The sequence below is a fragment of the Polypterus senegalus genome, chromosome 7, assembly GCF_016835505.1.
Source record: "Polypterus senegalus isolate Bchr_013 chromosome 7, ASM1683550v1, whole genome shotgun sequence".
Taxonomy (NCBI): Eukaryota; Metazoa; Chordata; class Cladistia; order Polypteriformes; family Polypteridae; genus Polypterus; species Polypterus senegalus.
The window spans coordinates 4,199,088-4,219,863 of NC_053160.1; the positions used below are offsets into that span (position 1 = coordinate 4,199,088).

Sequence of the window (20,776 nt, forward strand, 5' to 3'; positions counted from 1 at the left end):
TCCAGGTCTCGATGGACCTGTGGTGCTGCCATCTTCATGCTGAGAGTTCGCCTTTCTCTGTACTTTTATTTTTACTTCTTTAACGAGAGACACAGACATGCGTATCATGCAGTAAACCCGCGTTTGGTGAAACTAAAACCGTAAACGAATCGGTAAACGAGGTCACCCTGAATATTCCTCTGCTTCAGGACAGACAATCCTGGAAAAAAAAAAAAATCTATGAATTTAATGGGATTTGCTATGTTGTGGTGTGCTGGGCTGGTAACATCACTTCAGGAGAATCGACGAGCTGATTAAGAGGAAGGATCAGCTATGGGACCCCCTGGGGGTCATAGTGGAGGAGAGAATGATGAGAAAACTCTCCGCCATTATGAACACACACTAATGTTGAGGACTTGTAGCCAATGAGTTTTTGAGGAGTGTAACGAGAAATTCTAATTGGGGGGCTTCTTCACACTGAAAGACGCCCGGGCACAGACAGACACGGTGACAGCCAGGTGTCCAAAAGCACACACGTTTTTTTCACACGACACTACGCGGCACAAACGCAGTACACAAATTAGCCCAAAAACAGCTCACAGTCCTTTTCTCCTCAGTCTATTGCCGCCTCCACTCCACTCCTTCTCGTAAGCTCCGTCCTCTCGAATGGAGTGAGGTGGCCTCTTTTATCTCTCACTGGGATGTGCGCCAGGTACTTCCTGACAATCTTCTGGCAGCACTTTCTGGTGTGGCAGAAGTGCTGCCGTCCAGGACTCCACAATTATCCGGGCACCCCCCTGGCAGGGGCCACGGACCCCAACAGGGCTGAGCTTCCAAGTTCTGACTCCGTAGCCCCAATGTAGACCGAGGTGGCGGCCCTCTGGTGGTCCAGGGGAGGTATTGTCCCCCTCCTGCTAATTCCAGGCGTTCTGACTGGACGGGGTCCCCAGCCGTCTGCCACAGAATGTTGTTATAGTACGTCATGGTGACTGCTCTTTTATCTTAAGCCAAGTCAGAGGTCCACCAAATCAACAAGCCCCTTAAGATGGCAGGTTCAGTTATGGGACACCCTCTGGACCCTCCTGGAGATCATAGTGATGGAGAGAATGAAGAGAAAACTGTCAGCCATTATGAACACACACTGATATTGAGGACTTGTAGCCAACGAGTTTTTAAAGAGTTTGTCAAGAAGGTCTAAGGGGGCTTCTTCACACCTACGGCAGAACATCTTTAGAGTGCCTTACTGGGACTGCTGTTTTATCTTAAGCCAAGTCAGAGGTCCACCAAATCAACAAGCCACTTAAGATGGCAGTCTCAGTTATGGGACACAAGTTCACACCTCACAAGAACTCGCTCAAAGTTCAGTTCACACCGATTCAAAAGAACAAATTCACTTTCACAGTTCACCCTTTCAATTTTGCACTCGTTTCTTGTTCATTTTGTATTTTTTAAGGAGTGCCAACACAAGGCGCAAGGCAGGAAACAAATCACGGGCAGGGCACCAGCCCACCGCAGGGCACACACACACACCAAGCACACACTAGGGACAATTTAGAATCGCCAATCCACCTGACCTGCATGTCTATGGACATGGGGAGACACGGGGAGAACATGTAAACTCCACGCAGGGAAGACCCGGGAAGCGAACCTGGGTCACCTAACTGCGAGGCAGCAGTGCTACCCACTGCGCCACCATGCTGCCCTAAATGACCTCCATTAGTTTACTTTTTTCAATTTTTCAAGCCATATATTAGGCTATTACAGTGTTCTGGAATAAAATACAATAATTATGAAGACTTTTTTTATTTAAATACACTTTATTGAGTTATACCCAGCAACAAACACATATAACCATATATGCTAATATCCTCCCAGTCAAAAAAGAAATTGAATAGATGCAAGTATGCATATAAATGACCGCTCTATTTCCAACCGTGTGACACAAATGGTGACTGTTGAACCAGCGTGTAGGTGAACTACTCTATTACGCTGCCGGTCAAAATTCGTGTCCCATATTGAATGTCCAACAGGGAAAAATATAAAGTGGCCTCATGAACTTCAACGTTATCCTAAAAGCGAAAGCGGAGCTTCACCGTGTGCTCGTCTCAGCGGTAGTGCACAAGCACAAGCAGGCAGACACAGACAGGGCCGATTCGACTTTACGTTATTTTTCCTGAATGCAAATAAATGGCAAAAAAATCGTATGAAATAAATCTTTGTAAAAATCCACTATCTGTGCTCATCAGAATACCGTATTCGGATTCGGCTCCACTCCTACATTACAAAATGTGTAATGTGGACCTAAACCAGATCCAGAATGTCACTTCAAGTGACCACTTGTAACGCAAAATGTTACGTTAAGTTCACCGTCCTTAGAGAAATGAGCTTGTTCGATGAAGGGGCTGTTTTGAACTTGTTCATACACAAGACTGTGGTAGACCCTCTGGACCTGCTGGAGGTTGTAGTGGAGGAGAGAATGAAGACAAAACTGTCAGCCATCATGAACAGTGTAGCACATCCTGTCTGTGATGCTCTAAGACTGGCGACTTTCAGCCAATGAATTTCTGACAAGTGTGTCAAGAAACGCGACTGGGGCTCCTTCATGATTACACCTTTATGGTGTCTCACTGTGACTGCTCCCTTATCTTTAGTAGCGGAGAAGACAGAAAACACAAAACTGATGGCCATCATGAAGAGCGCAGCACATCCTCTCCGTGACACATTCAAACTGAGGATTTCTAGCAATCTGGTTATTCATATAATATATATATAATAATAATAATAATAATAATATAATTATAAGTGTGTCAAGACACGCGACTGGGGCTCCTTCATACCAACATCTTCACACCTTTATGGTGCCTCACTGTGACTGGGACTACAGTACTCTCTAATCTCTGGCCAAGTCAGTTAAGCTTTCTGGCCTGTAGCTGCTTTGATCTGCTCGGTCACAGGATGATATTTGTCATTTTCCAGTCCTTCAGAATTTCCCCAGTGCGCAGTGACTTGCTAAAAATATGCATGAAGGGTTTATTTCTGTAATCACTAACCTTGTTAAGAACGTGAGAGTGAATATTATCTGGTCCTGGTGATTTGTTTGATTTCGGCCTGTTTAATCCTCACAGCTCTTCTCCCTCTACAATTTCTAAATCACTCAGAACTTCCTTAGTGGTCCCTGTTACCTCTGGCAGGTTACCTACTTCCTTACAGTTTAGGGCACCTGCTATATCACTGTTTGGATTTTTAATTCCCTTTACTATTCCTGATGCACTTCACCTCCTCCTTGACTGTTCTTTTGAGAATCTCTTGGGGTCTTCTTTCGCCTTATCTGCTGTATTCCTCTCTAACTGTCTTTTAGCCTCCCTGATATCCTTCTTAATGGTTGCCCTCACGTTCTCATAGCTCTCATTTTGCAGTTATTCGTCTTATTCATCTTTTTTTTATACTTTGTAGCTTCTTGTGTAACTCTTTATTAACCCACTGCGGAGTTTTTCTTTAAAAACGAATTCCAAATTTAGGTATGTACCTGCCCTGCATCACATGTCAAACATTTTTAAACTGGGGTGGCACGGTGGCACAGTGGTAGTGCTGCTGCCTCACAGTTAGGAGACCTGGGGGTTCGCTTCCCGGGTCCTCCCTGCATGGAGTTTGCATGTTCTCCACATGTCTGCTTGGGTTTCCTCCCAGAGTCCAAAGACATGCAGGTTAGGTGCATTGGTGATTCTAAATTGTCCCTAGTGTGTGTGCCCTGTGGTGAGCTGGCGCCCTGCCTGGGGATTTGTTCCTGCCTTGTGCCCTGTGTTGGCTGGAACTGACCCTGTGTTAGGATATAGCGGGTTGGAAAATGTCTGACTGACAATTTAAAACCTGTTCCACTGCACCTCGATGGTCTCCACACTTAAAACTTTATCCCAGTCCATCCTCCATAGACTTTACCACATCTGCTCCAAATTTGCCCTACTCTTTGCGTCTGCACTCTCCCAAAACACTGAGAATTGTATTATATTATGGTCACGTGACCCCCTGTGCTCCAGTCACCTCGATACCCTCAATTCTATCTGATTATTATAAAATACTAACTCCAGACGTTTCCTCCCACAGTCCAAAGACATGCAGGTTAGGTGGATTGGCAATTCTAAACTGTCCCTAGTGTGTGCTTGGTGTGTGCGTGTATGCGCGCCCTGCTGTGGGCTGGCACCCTGCCCAGAGTTCGTTTCCTGCCTTGTGCCCTGTGTTTGCTGGGATTGGCTCCAGCAGACCCCTGTGACCCCGTAGTTTGGATATAGCGGGTTGGATAAAGGATGGACGGATGGACTTCAGGCAGACTTCACCCCACGTTGGTGCTTTAACATTCTGTATTCAAGAACAGTCACTGATTACTTCCATTTGCAAGGAAATCCCAGTTAATATTCATGTAGTCCCCCATGACTATGATATCTCCCTGTAAACTTGCCTTTTTAATATTACTAAAATTGAAATGGCAGTCTGCATTGGGTGGTCTAAAACATCCTCGTAATATAAGGCCTCTTTCCCTAATGATTTCCAGGCGAAGCCAGACGTCCTCACTAAGGTGGGGCTCATTGTCCAACTGAAGATGACTTGTATTTAAATTCTGCTTGACATAAACAGCAACCCCACCTCCTTTTCTGTTCTGCCTATCCTTCTTAATAAATGTGTACCCCTCTATGTCATCCCCAGCTTTGTTATTTAGCCAGGTTTCCGTTATTTCTGTAATATCATAATCATGCTCTGCAGCGTACGGTTCCAACTCACTTACCTTAATTGTTGATACTTTACACAATAAATCAGCTTATTATTCATGACTTATCCCTTATTTTTACTCCTTTTTACATTAGTTACTGTCACTTCCATTTTGTATAGTGACAACATAGCGCAACCAGACATACAAACAGAAGAACAAAAACAAGATATGAGTTTTAAGAATCTGCATTAAAAAAAGAAAAAGGAAATATTTCATCCATAAGATACAACATAATCCATAAGACATGCTATAAATAAGGTGTATAGAATAAAATGCCATTCTTTGAAAGAAGAAGAAAAGGGAATTGCAGTAATCCAGACGAGAAGTGACAAGGCTATGAACGAGGATAGCGTGGTGTGGGGAGGGAGTGATGGGGAGCGAATACGATTAACGTTACGCAAGTGGAAATACTCAGACCGGGAGATGTTATTGATGTGGGACCGAAAGGATAAAAAGTACTGTCAAGGATGACACCTGTGGAGAAGGGGAGACGGAGGAATTATCAATAACAAAGGAAAAATGATCAGTTTTGGATAATGTGGCTTTTGTACCAATGAGGAGAACCTCAGTTGTGTCGCTTGTTATTTAATTTAAGAAAGTCTGAAGAAAACCAGGATTTGATTTCTGCTATGCAATCAATAAGCGAGGCGGGTGGAAAGGAAGCAGTAGGTTTGCTAGTGAGATGGAGCTGGGGGTCATCGGCATAACAGTGGAAGCTAATGTTAGATTTACGAAAGATATTACCAAGGGGAAGGAGGTACATAATGAAAAGGAGGGACCCCAGCACAGAGCCCACCTGAAGTAACAGCGGTGGGTTGGGATGTGAAAGTTTGAAGCTGAACAAACTGAGTGCGGCCTGAGAGGTAGGATCTGAACCAGTCTAGTGGAGTGTGGGTAATGCCAATCAAAGCTAATCTATTGAGAAGAGTCGTGTGACAAATAGTGTCAAAGGCTGCACTCAGATCAAGAAGGATGAGAATAGGAATTAAACCAGAATCAGCTGCCATAAGGAGGTCGTTAGTCATTTTTATAAGTGCCGTTTCTGTACTGTGAAGGGGACGAAAACCAGACGGTCTGTTCATACAGATTATTTTGAGATAAATGAGAATGAAGTTGAGTAGCCACTATTTTTTTCAAGGACTTTGGAAATGACGGGTAGTGGGGTAAAGAAGAAGGGAGTAGTGAGCAGGACGAACAGCTGAGGAAAGTAAGGAAGTGAGAGAGGAGGCACATGAGCGCGGCATGTCATTAATGTGTATAGGCAGGGAGCCAAGCACGTTGTAGGTGCGCAGACAGCGGCCGTGCGGAAAAAGGAAAGGGGGCCCGGGGGCGTCCCTTGTGCGTCTCTGCCGTGAAATAAATCATCTGTTAACAGAAATAAGGTATAAATCCGCCAAAAGGAGAGGTCAGTTCCGAAAGTTCCTTACGGCATAATGGTGAGAACCGCTAAAAAGAAGACATGATTTTAGATAGTTTGTTACGGGGCACAGCGCGAAATGAAACATATCTAATGCTTGTTAGTACAGTGTAAAGGATGAGCATGGGAATTTTGGGCTTCCTACATATATTGGAAGTCACAGAAATAGTGAGGAGGGGTTTGCCCTATCTCTATATATACAGTTTAGGGGGTACACCCGTTCCCCACCAATGAGTGTTGCAATAGGACATGAAACATAGCTAACTTTTGTAAGTACACTGCAAGGGAGAATTAGTGATGAGTCAGTGAGGGCTTTGCCTTTTATATATAGAGATTTTACAGTCCCTTCCCTTTCAAAGATCCCAGAGTAGAGTGGGAAAAGGATCTGTCAGTCAACATGTCAGAAAATCAATGGAAAGCAGCCATGCACAGAATTCACTCGAGCTCCATATGCACAAAGCATACAATTATTCAACTTAAAATCTGTTACTGAGCGCATCTGTCACGTTTAAAATTGTCCAAAGTGTTTCCCAGCCGAGATCCAACCTGCGAACGTTGCAATCGAGGTCCAGCCTCACAGGGCCACATGTTTTGGGCCTGCACCAAATCAACATCATTATGGACCAGAATGCCACTCGGAGCGCCTGGGTGTCACAATCCCCCCTAATCTACCAACAGCTGTGTGTGGTGGGCTACCAGAGGGACTTAAAGTGGAGAAGGAGAAACAAACTGTAATAGCCTTTACTTCACTATTAGCTCATGGACTTGTCTTGCTCAACTAGAAGAATCCTAACTCACCATCTCTGTTAAGTCAGCAGGTAGCTGAAGTTATTTATTATCTGAAATTGGGGAAAAAATCAAATTCTCACTTAGAAGTTTATCAAAACCTGGTAGGATCTGATCAGTAACATTCTAGAATAAGCTTTTAAATCGAGGAAGCAGAAGCTCTCCCCTCTTTTTCTATTCTATCTATTTTTATTTATTTATTTAATTACATATTTTTATTATTAAAGTCCCACTCTACTGGCCTGCCTCTCTTTTTCATGGGGGGTGTCAATTTGTTTCAAACCAGTATTGTTAAACTTGACTTACACGTATGGAATGTTTTTTTGATTATAATTAAATAAAATATATTAAAAGAAAGTTAACCTCTCTCTTTTTAAACGCATTACAATAACAATTTATTGACCTAATGTACAGTCATATGAAAAAGTCTGGGTACCCCTCTTAATTCTTTGGATTTTTGTTTCTCATTGGCTGAGCTTTCAAAGTAGCAACTTCCTTTTAATATCTGACATGCCTTATGGACACAGTAGGATTTCAGCAGTGACATTAAGTTTATTGGATTAACAGAAAATATGCAATATGCATCATAACAAAATTAGACAGGTGGGCCCTCCAACAGAGATATGACATCAATACTTAGCTGAGCCTCCTTTTGCTCCTTTGAGCCTCTCGACGCTGTCCTCCTGTAGCCTGTGATGAGTGTCTGGACTCTGATGTTGGTATTTCTGACCATTCTTCATACAAAATCTCTCCAGTTCAGTTCAATTTGATGGACAGCCTGCTTCAAATCATCCCATAGATTGTCGATGATATTCAAGTCAGGGGACTGTGACGGCCATTCCAGAACATTGTACTTCTCCCTCTGCATGAATGCCTTTGTAGATTTCCAACTGTGTTTTGGGTCATTGTCTTGTTGGAATATCCAACCCCTGCTTAAGTAACTTCAACTTTGTGACTGATGCTTGAACATTATCCTGAAGAATTTGTTGATATTGGGTTGAATTCATCCGACCCTCGACTTTAACAAGGGCCCCAGTCCCTGAACTGGCCACACAGCCCCACAGCATGATGGGACCTCCACCAAATTTGACAGGAGGTAGCAGGTGTTTTCTTGGAATGCGATGTTCTTCTTCCGCCATGCAAAGCGCTTTTTGTTCTGACCAAATAACTCCATTTGTGTCTCATCAGTCCAAAGCACTTTGTTCCAAAATGAATCTGACTTGTCTAAATGAGCATTTGATACAACAAGCGACTCTGTTTGTGGTGTGAGTGCAGAAAGGGCTTCTCTCTCATCACCCTGCCATACAGATGTTCTGAATTGTAGAAGCGATGTACAGATACACCATCTGCAGCAGATGTTCTTGCAGGTCTTTGGAGGTGATCTGTGGTTGTCTGTCTCCATTCTCACAATCCTGCTCATATGCCGCTCCTGTATTTTTCTTGGCCTGCCAGACCTGCTGAGTTGGTTTAACAGCAACTGTGCCTGTGGCCTTCCATTTCCTGATTCCATTCCTTACAGTTGAAACTGACAGTTTAAACCTCTGAGATGGCTTTTTGTAGCCTTCCCCTAAACCAGGAGACTCAACAATCTTTGTTTTCAGATCTTTGAGAGTTGCTTTGAGGATCCCATGCTGTCTGTCACTCTTCAGAGGAGAGTCAAAGGGAAGGAAGCACAACTTGTAATTGACCACCTTAAATACCTTTGACCACTCATGATTGGACACTCCTGTCTATGAAGTTCAAGGCTTAATGAGCTCATCATACCAAGTAATCAGCATTGAGCAGTGACAGGCATTCAAATCAGCACAATGACAAGGGGACCCACATTTGTGCACAGCCAGTTTTTCACATTTGATTTAATTTCATAAACTAAATACTGCGTCACTAAAAATCTTTGTTCGAAAACACCGCAGTGCTCAGATGTTCCTAGGAAATGAAAGACATACCACTGTTATCTTTATTGTTGAAAGGAGAGTCAATTATTATGCAGGCTGAGAGGGGGTCCCAAACTTTTTCATATGACTGTAAGAACAAATATTACAGGGTTACAAGCTAATCTCCTCTTTTTACAGAATAAACTATAAAAACATATATAAATATCAGAGAGTTGACAATTAACAAACACTAAAGAGAGAGCACACGTCTTACTGTCCAATACGTTTTGAGAGAACAAGCTCAGGAGGGGCGCCAGATGTGTCACATCAATAACGGCCCCACTAGAAACTGATTAGAAGAAACTTTGTACGCCACACTTCTTTTTCCTTAATTATTATTTTCAATTTACAAAGTTTTGATAAAGCTCACACTCCACAACAACAACATTGAACATTATATTAGGACTAATTAAGTTATTTTTCCATTGCATTGTGCCATGGCTGCCTCTTTCTAGCTTTTCGTTTGCCTTGGTGGTCTGCCCCCACAGATTGCTGTCTGTTGCTCTGGTAGTCCATGATCCAGGAGGGCATCAAGTTGTGAACGTTTGACAGTTGATGAGGCAGATACTGTATGGTGTTTAAGGCGATAGAGAAATCAAAGCGCGTGTTCCTGACGGTGATGTGGACGTAGGCTCTGTGGAGGCTGGAGATCAGAGTGTCCTCCACATCTGTCTGGGCCTGCTAGGCAAACTACAGAAGATCCACATGCTCTGAATCCAGGGGTCGAAGCTGTTTCCTCTGAAAGGTCTTCAATGATGTATGAAGTAAGAGCAACTGGTTTGAAGTCACCAGGATCACTGGAACCTTTGTCTTTGACACTGGGACCACACAGGGTGTCTTTCACAGCCGGAGGTCCTTCTACAGACTCAGGGACAGGGAAGGACCCTCACAAGAGTGCAGGCTGGCACATATGTTCGACACCCTGGGGCCGATTCTTTCCAAGCCCCACAGCCTTGCTCAAGCAGAATTGTCCCAGCTCATTCCACACTTGGTCAGCAGAGACATAGCAGTCCAGGAATGGGACAGGGACTGGAGGAGACCACAGGTGTGATGTCATTGTAGGGGGGAAGTCATACGGGGTCGAGGTGGCAGCTGAGATTCTGGAACCCAATAATAACCCAACTGGCATCTCTAGAATGAATAACGGGTGGAGTTATGACTTCAGTCCTGTCTGTCCAGTGCCATTTAACTGTGTGTGTGTGTGTGTGTATCTTGAGGGTCGATCTTCTCACTTCTTCTTTTCTTCTTGTTCCAGGGACCCGAAGGCCCTCCAGGATCTCAGGTAAGACCAAACAGCTGCTTTGACTTTCTGTACTCTGCATGAGGCCAACGGGTCCGAGTGGGCTTCATTATGGTGGATAAGGAGGAGGAGGTTAGATAGATAGATAGATAGATAGATAGATACTTTATTAATCCCAAGGGGAAATTCACATAATCCAGCAGCAGCATACTGATAAAGAGCAATATTAAATTTAAGAGTGATAACAATGAAGGTATAACAGACAATAACTTTGTATAATGTTAACGTTTACCCCCCCGGGTGGAACTGAAGAGTCACATAGTGTGGGGTCTCCTCAGTCTGTCAGTGGAGCAGGACGGTGACAGCAGTCTGTGGCTGAAGCTGCTCCTCTGTCTGGAGATGATCCTGTTCAGTGGATGCAGTGGATTCTCCATGATTGACAGGAGTCTGCTCAGCGCCCGTCGCTCTGCCACGGATGTCAAACTGTCCAGCCCAGTGCCTACAATAGAGCCTGCCTTCCTCACCAGTTTGTCCAGGCGTGAGGCGTCCCTCTTCTTTATGCTGCCTCCCCAGCACACCACCACGTAGAAGAGGGCGCCACAACCGTCTGATAGAACATCTGCAGCATCTTATTGCAGATGTTGAAGGACGCCAGCTTTCTAAGGAAGTATAGTCGGCTCTGACCTTTCTTACACAGAGCATCAGTATTGGCAGTCCAGTCCAGTTTGTTATCCATCTGCACTCCCAGGTATTTATAGGTCTGCACCCTCTGCACAGTCACCTCTGATCATCACGGGGTCCATGAGGGGCCTGGGCCTCCTAAAATCCACCACCAGCTCCTTGGTCTTGCTGGTGTTAAGGTGTAAGTGGTTTAAGTCACACCATTTAACAAAGTCCTTGATTAACTTCTGTACTCCTCCTCCTGCCCACTCCTGATGCAGCCCACCATAGCAGTGTCATCAGCGAACTTTTGCACGTGGCAGGACTCCGAGTCATATTGGAATTCCGATGTAAGTTGGCTGAACAGGACCGGAGAAAGTACAGTCCCCTGCGGCGCCCCTGTATTGCTGAACACGATGTCAGACCTGCAGTTCCCAAGACGCACATACTGAGGTCTGTCTGTAAGATAGTCCACAATCCATGGCACCAGGTGTGAGTCTACTCCCATCTCAGTCAGCTTGTCCTTAAGGAGCAGAGGTTGGATGGTGTTGTTAAGTTTGGTCTCGAGAAAAGTGAAGCCAAAACTTAGGAAGGTGTTTTTGTTGGTCCTGAAATCCTTGAACTGATGCTTGACGATGAGATTCAAAAGGGAACTGAAGCCCACCGAATCAGCACCCTCATTCGTGCGGGTTGTCCAGATTTATCTTGGCAGTCATAGAGCAGAGAGTTAGGCTGAGCTTGGTGATGTTCCCTGTATGTAGTGGGGGTCCACCAAGAGGCCAATTACCAACCCCACTTGTAAATCCTGAGGGTCTCCCACAGTTCCTGGCATTTCATTGTTAATGAGTTGGTGAGTTTGTGCGTCTTTTGTGTTGCTTTGTGCTTTTTGTAAAAGTTTGGATTGTTTCTTTGTCACCTCTAGCTCAGTGTTTTAAACCCCGGTTGTCTGTTGTAGGACTTCTTTACTTCGTACTGCCATTTTGTTTCATTTTGCCTTTTTTGTACTCCACAGATCTTTCTTTTGTGCCACAGGGCAGTTTGAGGGAATAACCCTTTTTATTTTATATGGATGATTCTAGTGGCCCTTTTTGTATCGTGCCAGGGTTTTTGATGGGATTTCCCCCACAGTGGCCATTTCTTTAAGTGCCTTTGGGGCTCCTCATATATAACAATATCACAGCATTCTGTGGTCCTGATTCTAAAAACATTCTGCCGTATCTATGACTGCGTGAAGGATTCAAACAAGTGAGTGCATTGAGCATAGGAAAGGCGCTATTTAAATCAATTGTATTACTGTTATTATTAGAATATACTTTAGAAAAGCCCTGAATTGTGTTTCTTACATAAAAAGACCCTCATGTATGTCAGGGTGGCACACACACACAGCCATGTAATACCCTGCCCAGTGTTTTTCAAAGAAGTGCCCCTTAAGGGGGTCTGGTCGCTTGCATTCTGCCCCTCAGCCCGTGGCAGCACCCAGAATGTGCAGAATGTTTGCAGTACCCACATGGCAGGCAGAGGGTGCCAGTCTCGCCAGTGCCACTGTGCCAGCCGAGTGGTTAGTGGATACCTTGAGGATTCCGCTGTGACATTCCAATTAATTTTCTTTTCCTTTCTGGTTTAGCGTTTATTTGAGCCCAAACGAAGCCGCACATTTCAGCTCTTGGAAATCCTTTGCAGCTCCTCAAACTAAGCCCTTAATTAAAGGCTGAAGTTCCGCGTGTGCGCCGGGCTCATTAATTCGTACATGTGGTGCAAAGCTTTCTCCTTTTAAGCAAAGCCCCACAGATGCCCTCGATTAATCCTAATTGACCCCGTGGTAACTCCTGGGTTTACTTGGATGGCTTGAGCCTAAAAGTCTGAATATTGAAGCAATTAGGAAATTGATAGAACAGCAAAACTGCTGCAAAACCCAGGCCACCGCAACACCTAGAAGTAATAACCAACGGGGTGTGGGGGGGTCTGGGGAGTCACGGCCTGCCGCCTGCAGCCCCTTTTAGGCATCATTACGGTTGGCAGCCACTTGGAGCTCGGCGGGCTGAAGTAACTTATGGAATGTGAGGTGACCTGCTACACCGTCTGACCTCCTTGTGTCGCTTTCTTTCAAAGGGATCCCTGGGACTGCCTGGTGTTCCTGGCGTGGACGGCCTTAAGGTAAGACTGCTGCTCGTTTTTTTAGGCCTTCTGAGTGTGAAGGTGCAGCTGTTAGCGAGGTGTAGGCTTACTATGGAGTAAGAAGCCCTTCATGACCCCCTGCTCCCCACTCGCTCTCAAGTAACTGCTTGCACTCCCCACCCCGAGCATCTCCTTTTGTTTTAATCCATCAATTATTTTTAGATTTATTTATTTTATTTCTTATGTTATTATAATACTTGTCTAGGTTATTGTAATTCAGCTTAACATGCATTCCTTTACTTACATGGCACCATATATCCGACCCACACTACGAGGAGGTAGAATGCCTTTGTGGGTCTCCTAACCTGGGGTTTTCTCTCGGTTCTGTTACTCTATGGATAAAACCGTTTTATATTGCTCTTTAAATATTGTGGCCAAGTTAGGCTCTTAAAGGTTACGCTTTATTATGTTCTTTAGTACAGTGGAACCTCGGCTTGCGAGCATCATTCGTTCCGGAAACGTGCTCGCAATCCAAAGCACTCGTATATCAAAGCGAATTTCCCCATAAGAAATAATGGAAACTCAGATGATTCATTCCACAACCCAAAACTATTCATATAAAAATGATTAATACAAAATATAAAGTAAAATACATAATACAAATTAACCTGCGCTTTACCTTTAAAAAGAATCATGGCTGGTATGAGTTTCTAAACTCATGTGGGATTCCACCCAACAGGACGACACGCTGAAGAGCGTCCCAAAGCAATCGCAGTCTCCCAGCGCTGTAGCAGTTCGCCATATAAGTGCATCCAAAAAGATCGCAGACATGCTATAAGCGCCTGTCGTCAATGGGTCATACAAGGAACATTATAAAGATCCCACTACAGTAAATAACAGCGCTGTTGCTGTTTCAAGCTGAATAAAGCTGGTGTTAAAGTACTGAGACTCAGCTTCGTGTTTTGGGGAGCAAGATGGGGACTCGCACTTCACAGCACACACACACACACAGTCACAATGCTGTAGTAAACAGTACACACTCGTACGGATGTTGACTATATGAGTGAGGCACACAGACTTGGACGGAGAATAGGAGACGATTGCCAGAGAGAGAGAGAGAGACACACACTGGGAGAGTGAGCGAGATAAGGAGAGAGAGAGAGAGACACTGGGCGAGCGAGCGAGATAAGGAGAGAGAGAGAGACGCGCTGGGCGAGTGAGCGAGATAAGGAGAGAGAGAGAGACGCGCTGGGCGAGTGAGCGAGATAAGGAGAGAGAGGGAGAAGAACCATCAGCTCAGTTGTGATCACATGACACTCAGCAGACAAAGTGTATCCATACTGCTCGTATTGCAAGACATCGCTCGTTGATCAAGTCAAAATTTATTAAAGATTTTTGCTTGTCTTGCAAAACACTCGTAAACCAAGTTACTCGTAAACCGAGGTTCCACTGTATTAGGGCCTAGTTAGACTCTTTAATGTTTGGTTTTATTATGTTCTTTAGTATTAAGGCTTAGTTATGCTATTTAAGATTACGTTTTATTATGTTCTTTAGTATTAGGTCCTACTTAGGCTCTTTAAGATTAAGTTTTATTATGTTCTTTAGTATTAGGGCTTAGTTATGCTATTTAAGATTAAGTTTTATTTTGTTCTTTAGTATTAAGGCCTAGTTAGGCACCTTAAGATTTAGTTTTATTATGTTCTTTAGTATTAGGGCCTAGTTAGGCTCTTTAAGGTTAGGTTTTATTATGTTCTTTAGTATTGGGGTGTAATTAGGCTATTTAAGGTTGTGCTTTGTTTTACTATCTTCACATTAGGGATCCTTTGATAAGATTAAGATTAGGTTTGTTATTTTACTATTAGTGAGGTCTAAGGTTAGCGGTAGGGTGAGGGTTAGGGCTGCCTTATGAGTGAATCCAAAAAAAGGTCCAGCGTCTCATTTTAGGGTTCATTTGGCATGGGTTTAGATGAAGGCTTCACTAATCGGCTGGAATTGTATGAGGAAGGAACCGAGGAAGATGAGCAGAGAGGAACCACCCTTTTTTTTTTGAGATGTTGGTACCAAAATGTCACAGAATTCTAGATAATGATTAGTGAGAAAGAGTTGTTTTGCATGCTGTCAATTTTACTTTGTGTGCTGCATTTCATGGGTTATTTCATGGGTCCGATGTTATGAAATGTACGTGTTATCAAAAATTGTTTTTTGTTATGAAGATTTCCACAAAGAAAAGGGCATTTTGAGGGATCTCTAGTGAACGAGTCCAACGGCCTTTGGTCCCATAGGTTCAACGTACAGTGGAACCTCAGGTCACACCCGTAATTCGTTCCAAAACTCTGGTCGTAACCCGATTTGTTCATGACCCAAAGTAATTTCCTCCATTGGACTGTATGTAAATACAATTAATCCGTTTCAGACTGTACAAACTGTATGTAAATATTTTTTTTTTTAAGATTTGTGAGCACAAAAATAGTTAATTATACCATAGAATGCACAGTGTGATAGTAAACTAAATGTAAAAACATTGAATAACACCGAGAAAACCTTGAGCAGAGAAAACTAACATTGCAGGAGTTCACGCTATTGCCTTACGACCCGCTCGCTGTAAACACTTTTTTTTAATGAGTTTTAAGCACAGGGAAAAAAAATGAAAATTTGAAAAATCTGTAATTTATACAAAAACTAACCATAAACAACTAAGAAAACTAACCCTGCATGAGTTGAGTTCTGACATGAAGGAAGTGAGGAGGAACTGGGTGGAGAGGAGATTACAGTCTTGAGGTGAAGTCCCTCTGCGTGAGGCACATCTGACCGAGAACAACGTACTGTACAGGGAGAGACCGAACACGTGCGGAAATCACCGGCGCGTACGAAAGGAAACTGGCTTGTTCACCACCCGAGTGTGTGGTCGTGAACAGATGCAAAAGTTTAGCAAACTTTTCGTTCGTAACCCGATTTGTACGTGTTCAGAGACATTCGTGACCCGAGGTTCCACTGTATTGACATTTACAGTTGTGCTTGAAAGTTTGTGAACCCTTTAGAATTTTCTATATTTCTGCATTAATCTGACCTAAAACATAATTAGATGTCCCACTCAACTCCTAAAAGTAGATAAAGAGAAACCAGTTAAACAAATGAGACAAAAATATTATACTTGGTCATTTATTTATTAAGGTAAATGATTGAATATTACATATTTGTCTGTGACCCCCCAATAACTGCAACTAAACGTTTCCAGTAACTTCTGATCATTCCTGCACACCGGCTTGGAGGAATTTTCGCCCATTCCTCCGTACAGAACAGCTTCAACTCTGGGATGTTGGTGGGTTTCCTCACATGAACTGCTCTCTTCAGGTCCTTCCACAACATTTCGATTGGATTAAGGTCAGGACTTTGACTTGGCCATTCCTAAACATTCACTTTCTTCTTCTTTAACCATTCTTTGGTAGAACAACTTGTGTGCTTAGGGTCGTCGTCTTGCTGCATGACCCACCTTCTCTTGATATTCAGCTCATGGACAGATGTCCTGACATTTTCCTTTAGAATTCTCTGATATAATTCAGAATTCATTGTTCCATCAATGAAGGCAAGCCGTCCTGGCCCAGATGCAGCACAACAGGCCCAAACCATGATACTACCACCACCACCATGTTTCACAGATGGGATAAGGTTCTTATGCTGGAATGCAGTGTTTTCCTTTCTCCAAACATAAAGCTTTTCATTTAAACCATAAAGATCTATTTTGGTCTCATCCGTCCACAGAACATTCTTCCAATAGCCTTCTGGTTTGTCCACATGATCTTTAGCAAACTGCAGATGAGCAGCAATGTTTTTTGGAGAGCAGTGGCTTTCTCCTTGCCACCCTGCCATGCACACCGTTGTTGTTCAGTGTTCTCATGATGGTGGACTCATGAACATGAACATTAGCCAATGTGAGAGAGGCCTTCAGTTGGGGTCCTTTGTGGCCTCGCCGACTATTACACGTGTGCCTTGCTCTTGGAGTGATCTTTGTTGGTCGACCACTCCTGGGAGGGTAACAATGGTCTTGAATTTCCTCCATTTGTACACAATCTGTCTGACTGTGATTGGTGGAGTCCAAACTCTTTACAGATGGTTTTGTAACCTTCTCCAGCCTGATGAGCATCACCAACTCTTTTTGTGAGGTCCTCAGAAATCTCCTTTGTTCGTGCCATGATACACTTCCACAAACATGTGTTGTGAAGAGCAGACTTTGATAGATCCTGTTCTTTAAATAACACAGGGTGCCCACTCACACCTGATTGGCATCCCATTGACTCAAATTTCACCTTCAAACTGACTGTTCATCCGTGAGGTTCACATACTTTTGCCACTCACAAATATGTAATATTCAATCATTTTCCTCAATAAATAAATGACCAAGTATAATATTTTGGTCTCATTTGTTTAACTGGTTTCTCTTTATCTACTTTTAGGAGTTGAGTGAAAATCTGATGATGTTTTAGGTCATATTAATGCAGAAATATAGAAAATTCTAAAGGGTTCACAAACTTTCAAGCACAACTGTACGTCTTTGCCTTTTTGCGCTGTTTTCTAGCAACATTACCGAGTGAACGTTGAGGATCGACTGTAAAATTAAAAGAGAAGTCGAGTCCATCAGTGTAGAAATCAGATGACGCCAACATGACCTCAGAGAGTCACAAGGAAAATAAATTTTGGTGCCTGTCAGTCAACAAACTCGAGTGTCTACAGTTTGACAGACGTTACTGGAGCTTCCAATGGGACTGAGTCCTATGGTCAGATGAGGCAGATACACTCGCCGGCCACTTTTTTAGGTACACCTGCTCAACTGCTTGTTAATGCAAATATCTGATCCGCCAATCACATGGCAGCAGCAACTCAATCAGCCTGTAGATGTCATCAAGACCACCTGCTGAAACTCAAACCCAGTATCAGAATATGGAAAAAAGGGGGACTAAACATGGCAGGGGTGTTGGTGCCAGACAGGCTGCTCTGAGTATTTCAAAAACTGCTGATCTTCTGGGATTTTCACACACAGCCATCTCAAGGGTTTACAGCGGATGGTTCAAAAAAGGGAAAACATGCAGGGAGGGAAAATGCCATGTTGATGCCAACGGTCAGAGGAGAATGGCCAGACTGGTCTGAGCTGAAAGACAACAGGAACTGAAATAATCACTCGCTACAGCTGAGGTGTGCAGAAGAGCAGCTCTGAACTCACAACACACTTGAAAGCTCGAAGCAGATGGGGGGCTACAGCAGGAGGAGACCACCACACCGGGTGACACTCCTGTCAGGTAAGAACTGACAATTGAGGCTACAATTCACACAGGCTCACCAGAATTGGACAACAGCCTTTTCAGTTTCAGCAAACAGAGATTAAGACGTGACCTGACTGAAGTGTTTAATATTAGGAAGACAATTAGCAGGATGGATCCCATTTGTTACTTTTAAATGAATTCTGCAACAAGAATGTAAGGGTACAGCTGGAAACGTGGGTTATTTCTAATAATCTCACTATATCCATTATTGCCAATCACAAAAATTTCTGTTTTCTCCTTATTTAGTTTGAGAAAATGACTTGTCGCCCGTTCAGAAACACAAGTAAGACATTGGGGTCAGTGAATAAAGAGAGTCGGGGTCGTCAGGCGCTATTAATAAATACAGTTGTGTGTCGTCAGCACAGCTCTGGTAGCTCACGTTATGACTCGAGATAATTTGACCTAATGGAAGCCTGTAAATCGAAAAGAGCAGCAGACCCAGGATAGAGCCTTATGGACCACCATATAGAATATCAGGGGTCTTTGAAGTATAATTACCACAACTAACAAAGAATTTTCTACCTGCCAAGTAGGATTCAAACCAATTTGAGACCCTGCCAGAGAGGCCCACCCATCGACTAAGGCAGATAAAGTTTCTGTGTGGAGCCAATGGTGACCAATAGCAAACAATATTAAAAACATTGAACATTTCTCAAGTCACATAATCCACACATTAAGTTGTTCAGTTGTATGCTAACAATTTACAAAAGATATATTGTGAAAATAAATGACTCTGCAGAATGAAAGTAGTGGACAAACAGGAAGCCCCTTCAAATGGGTCACGTAAAGAAGACAAAACAGCACTGGAGGAACCCTGGAGTGGAGCTGCTTGACTGATTATAGCAGGATGAGGTGTGTAAATGAAGAGGACTGACAGAAGGAGCCGAGCCTTTTCAGTTTAAGCTAACAGAGATTAAGACGTGACCTGACTGAAGTGTTTAATATTAGGAAGACAATTAGCAGGGTGGATCCCAGTTGTTACTTTTAAATTAATTCTGCAACAAGAATGTAAGGGTACAGCTGGAAACGTGGGTTATTTCTAATAATCTCACTATATCCATTATTGCCAATCACAAAAATTTCTGTTTTCTCCTTATTTAGTTTGAGAAAATGACTTGTCGCCCGTTCAGAAACACAAGTAAGACATTGGGGTCAGTGAATAAAGAGAGTCGGGGTCGTCAGGCGCTATTAATAAATACAGTTGTGTGTCGTCAGCACAGCTCTGGTAGCTCACGTTATGACTCGAGATAATTTGACCTAATGGAAGCCTGTAAATCGAAAAGAGCAGCAGACCCAGGATAGAGCCTTATGGACCACCATATAGAATATCAGGGGTCTTTGAAGTATAATTACCACAACTAACAAAGAATTTTCTACCTGCCAAGTAGGATTCAAACCAATTTGAGACCCTGCCAGAGAGGCCCACCCATCGACTAAGGCAGATAAAGTTTCTGATAGAGTGTGGAGCCAATGGTGACCAACAGCAAACAATATTAAAAAACATTGAACATTTCTCGAGTCGCATAATCCACACGTCAAGTTGTCCAGTTGTATGCTAACAATTTACAAAAGATATATTCCATCCATCCATTTTCTAACCCGCTGAATCCGAATACAGGGTCACGGGGGTCCGCTGGAGCCAATCCCAGCCAACACAGGGCACAAGGCAGGAACCAATCCTGGGCAGGGTGCCAACCCACCGCAGACAAAAGGTATATTGTGAAAATAAATGACTCTGCAAAATGAAAGTAGTGGACAAACAGGAAGCCCCTTCACATGGGTCACGTAAAGAAGACAAAACAGCACTGGAGGAACCCTGGAGCGGAGCGGAGCGGCTTGACTGATTATAGCAGGATGAGATGTGTAAATGAAGAGGACTGACAGAAGGAGCCGAGCCTTTTCAGTTTAAGCAAATGGAGATTAAGACGTGACCTGTCTGAAGTGTTTAACATCAGGAAGAGAATTAGCAGGGTGGATCCAAATTATTACTTTTAAATGAATTCTTCAACAAGAACACAAGGATACAGCTGGAAACTTGGGAAGGGTTCATTTTGCACAATGACCTTCCATCATGCAGGCAAGGATAGAGACATGGAGTAAATGAGCAAGTGGTGTGAGATGATTGACCTACTGTTGCCGTTCCCATGACCTTCGTCTCATCGTGGACTCTTCACTCGCCTCATCAAGTCAGTGGACAGAAGCAATGAAGAAGAATGATGCAATACGAGATGTTGCAGTACAGCGCCTCAGTTTGTTTGTTTGATTGATAACTCCGGACCATGAACAGTAATCGGGGTTGGGAAAGACTGAAGCATGTTATCATGAAGAACCAAGATAAAGTTTCGGATAGAGTGTGGAGCCAATGGTGACCAATGCTGAACAACAGCAAACCATACAAGAAACGCCCTGCAAGAAGACATCTCATCTCTTTGTTGTGCCACCTGATCCACACGTCAAGATGTCCAGTTGTATGGTGCCAGTTACCAAAACGCATAGTGTGAACTACATGGGGTCACACCCAGAGCAGAGCGGAGCCGCTTGACTGACTGTAGTCGTCTGAAGTGTTAA

General features: G+C 43.5%; 1 protein-coding gene across 1 annotated transcript in view; it reads left to right on the forward strand.

Annotated features, from left to right (window-relative positions):
• The window catches only part of LOC120532231 (collagen alpha-1(XXV) chain-like), a 632,315-nt gene that overhangs the window by 487,195 nt on the left and 124,344 nt on the right, over positions 1–20,776 (forward strand). Inside the window, exons 10-11 of the mRNA XM_039758080.1 lie at positions 10,134–10,160; positions 12,888–12,932. Of these exons, the coding sequence (XP_039614014.1) occupies positions 10,134–10,160; positions 12,888–12,932 (72 nt within the window). The remainder of the gene's footprint in view (positions 1–10,133; positions 10,161–12,887; positions 12,933–20,776) is intronic.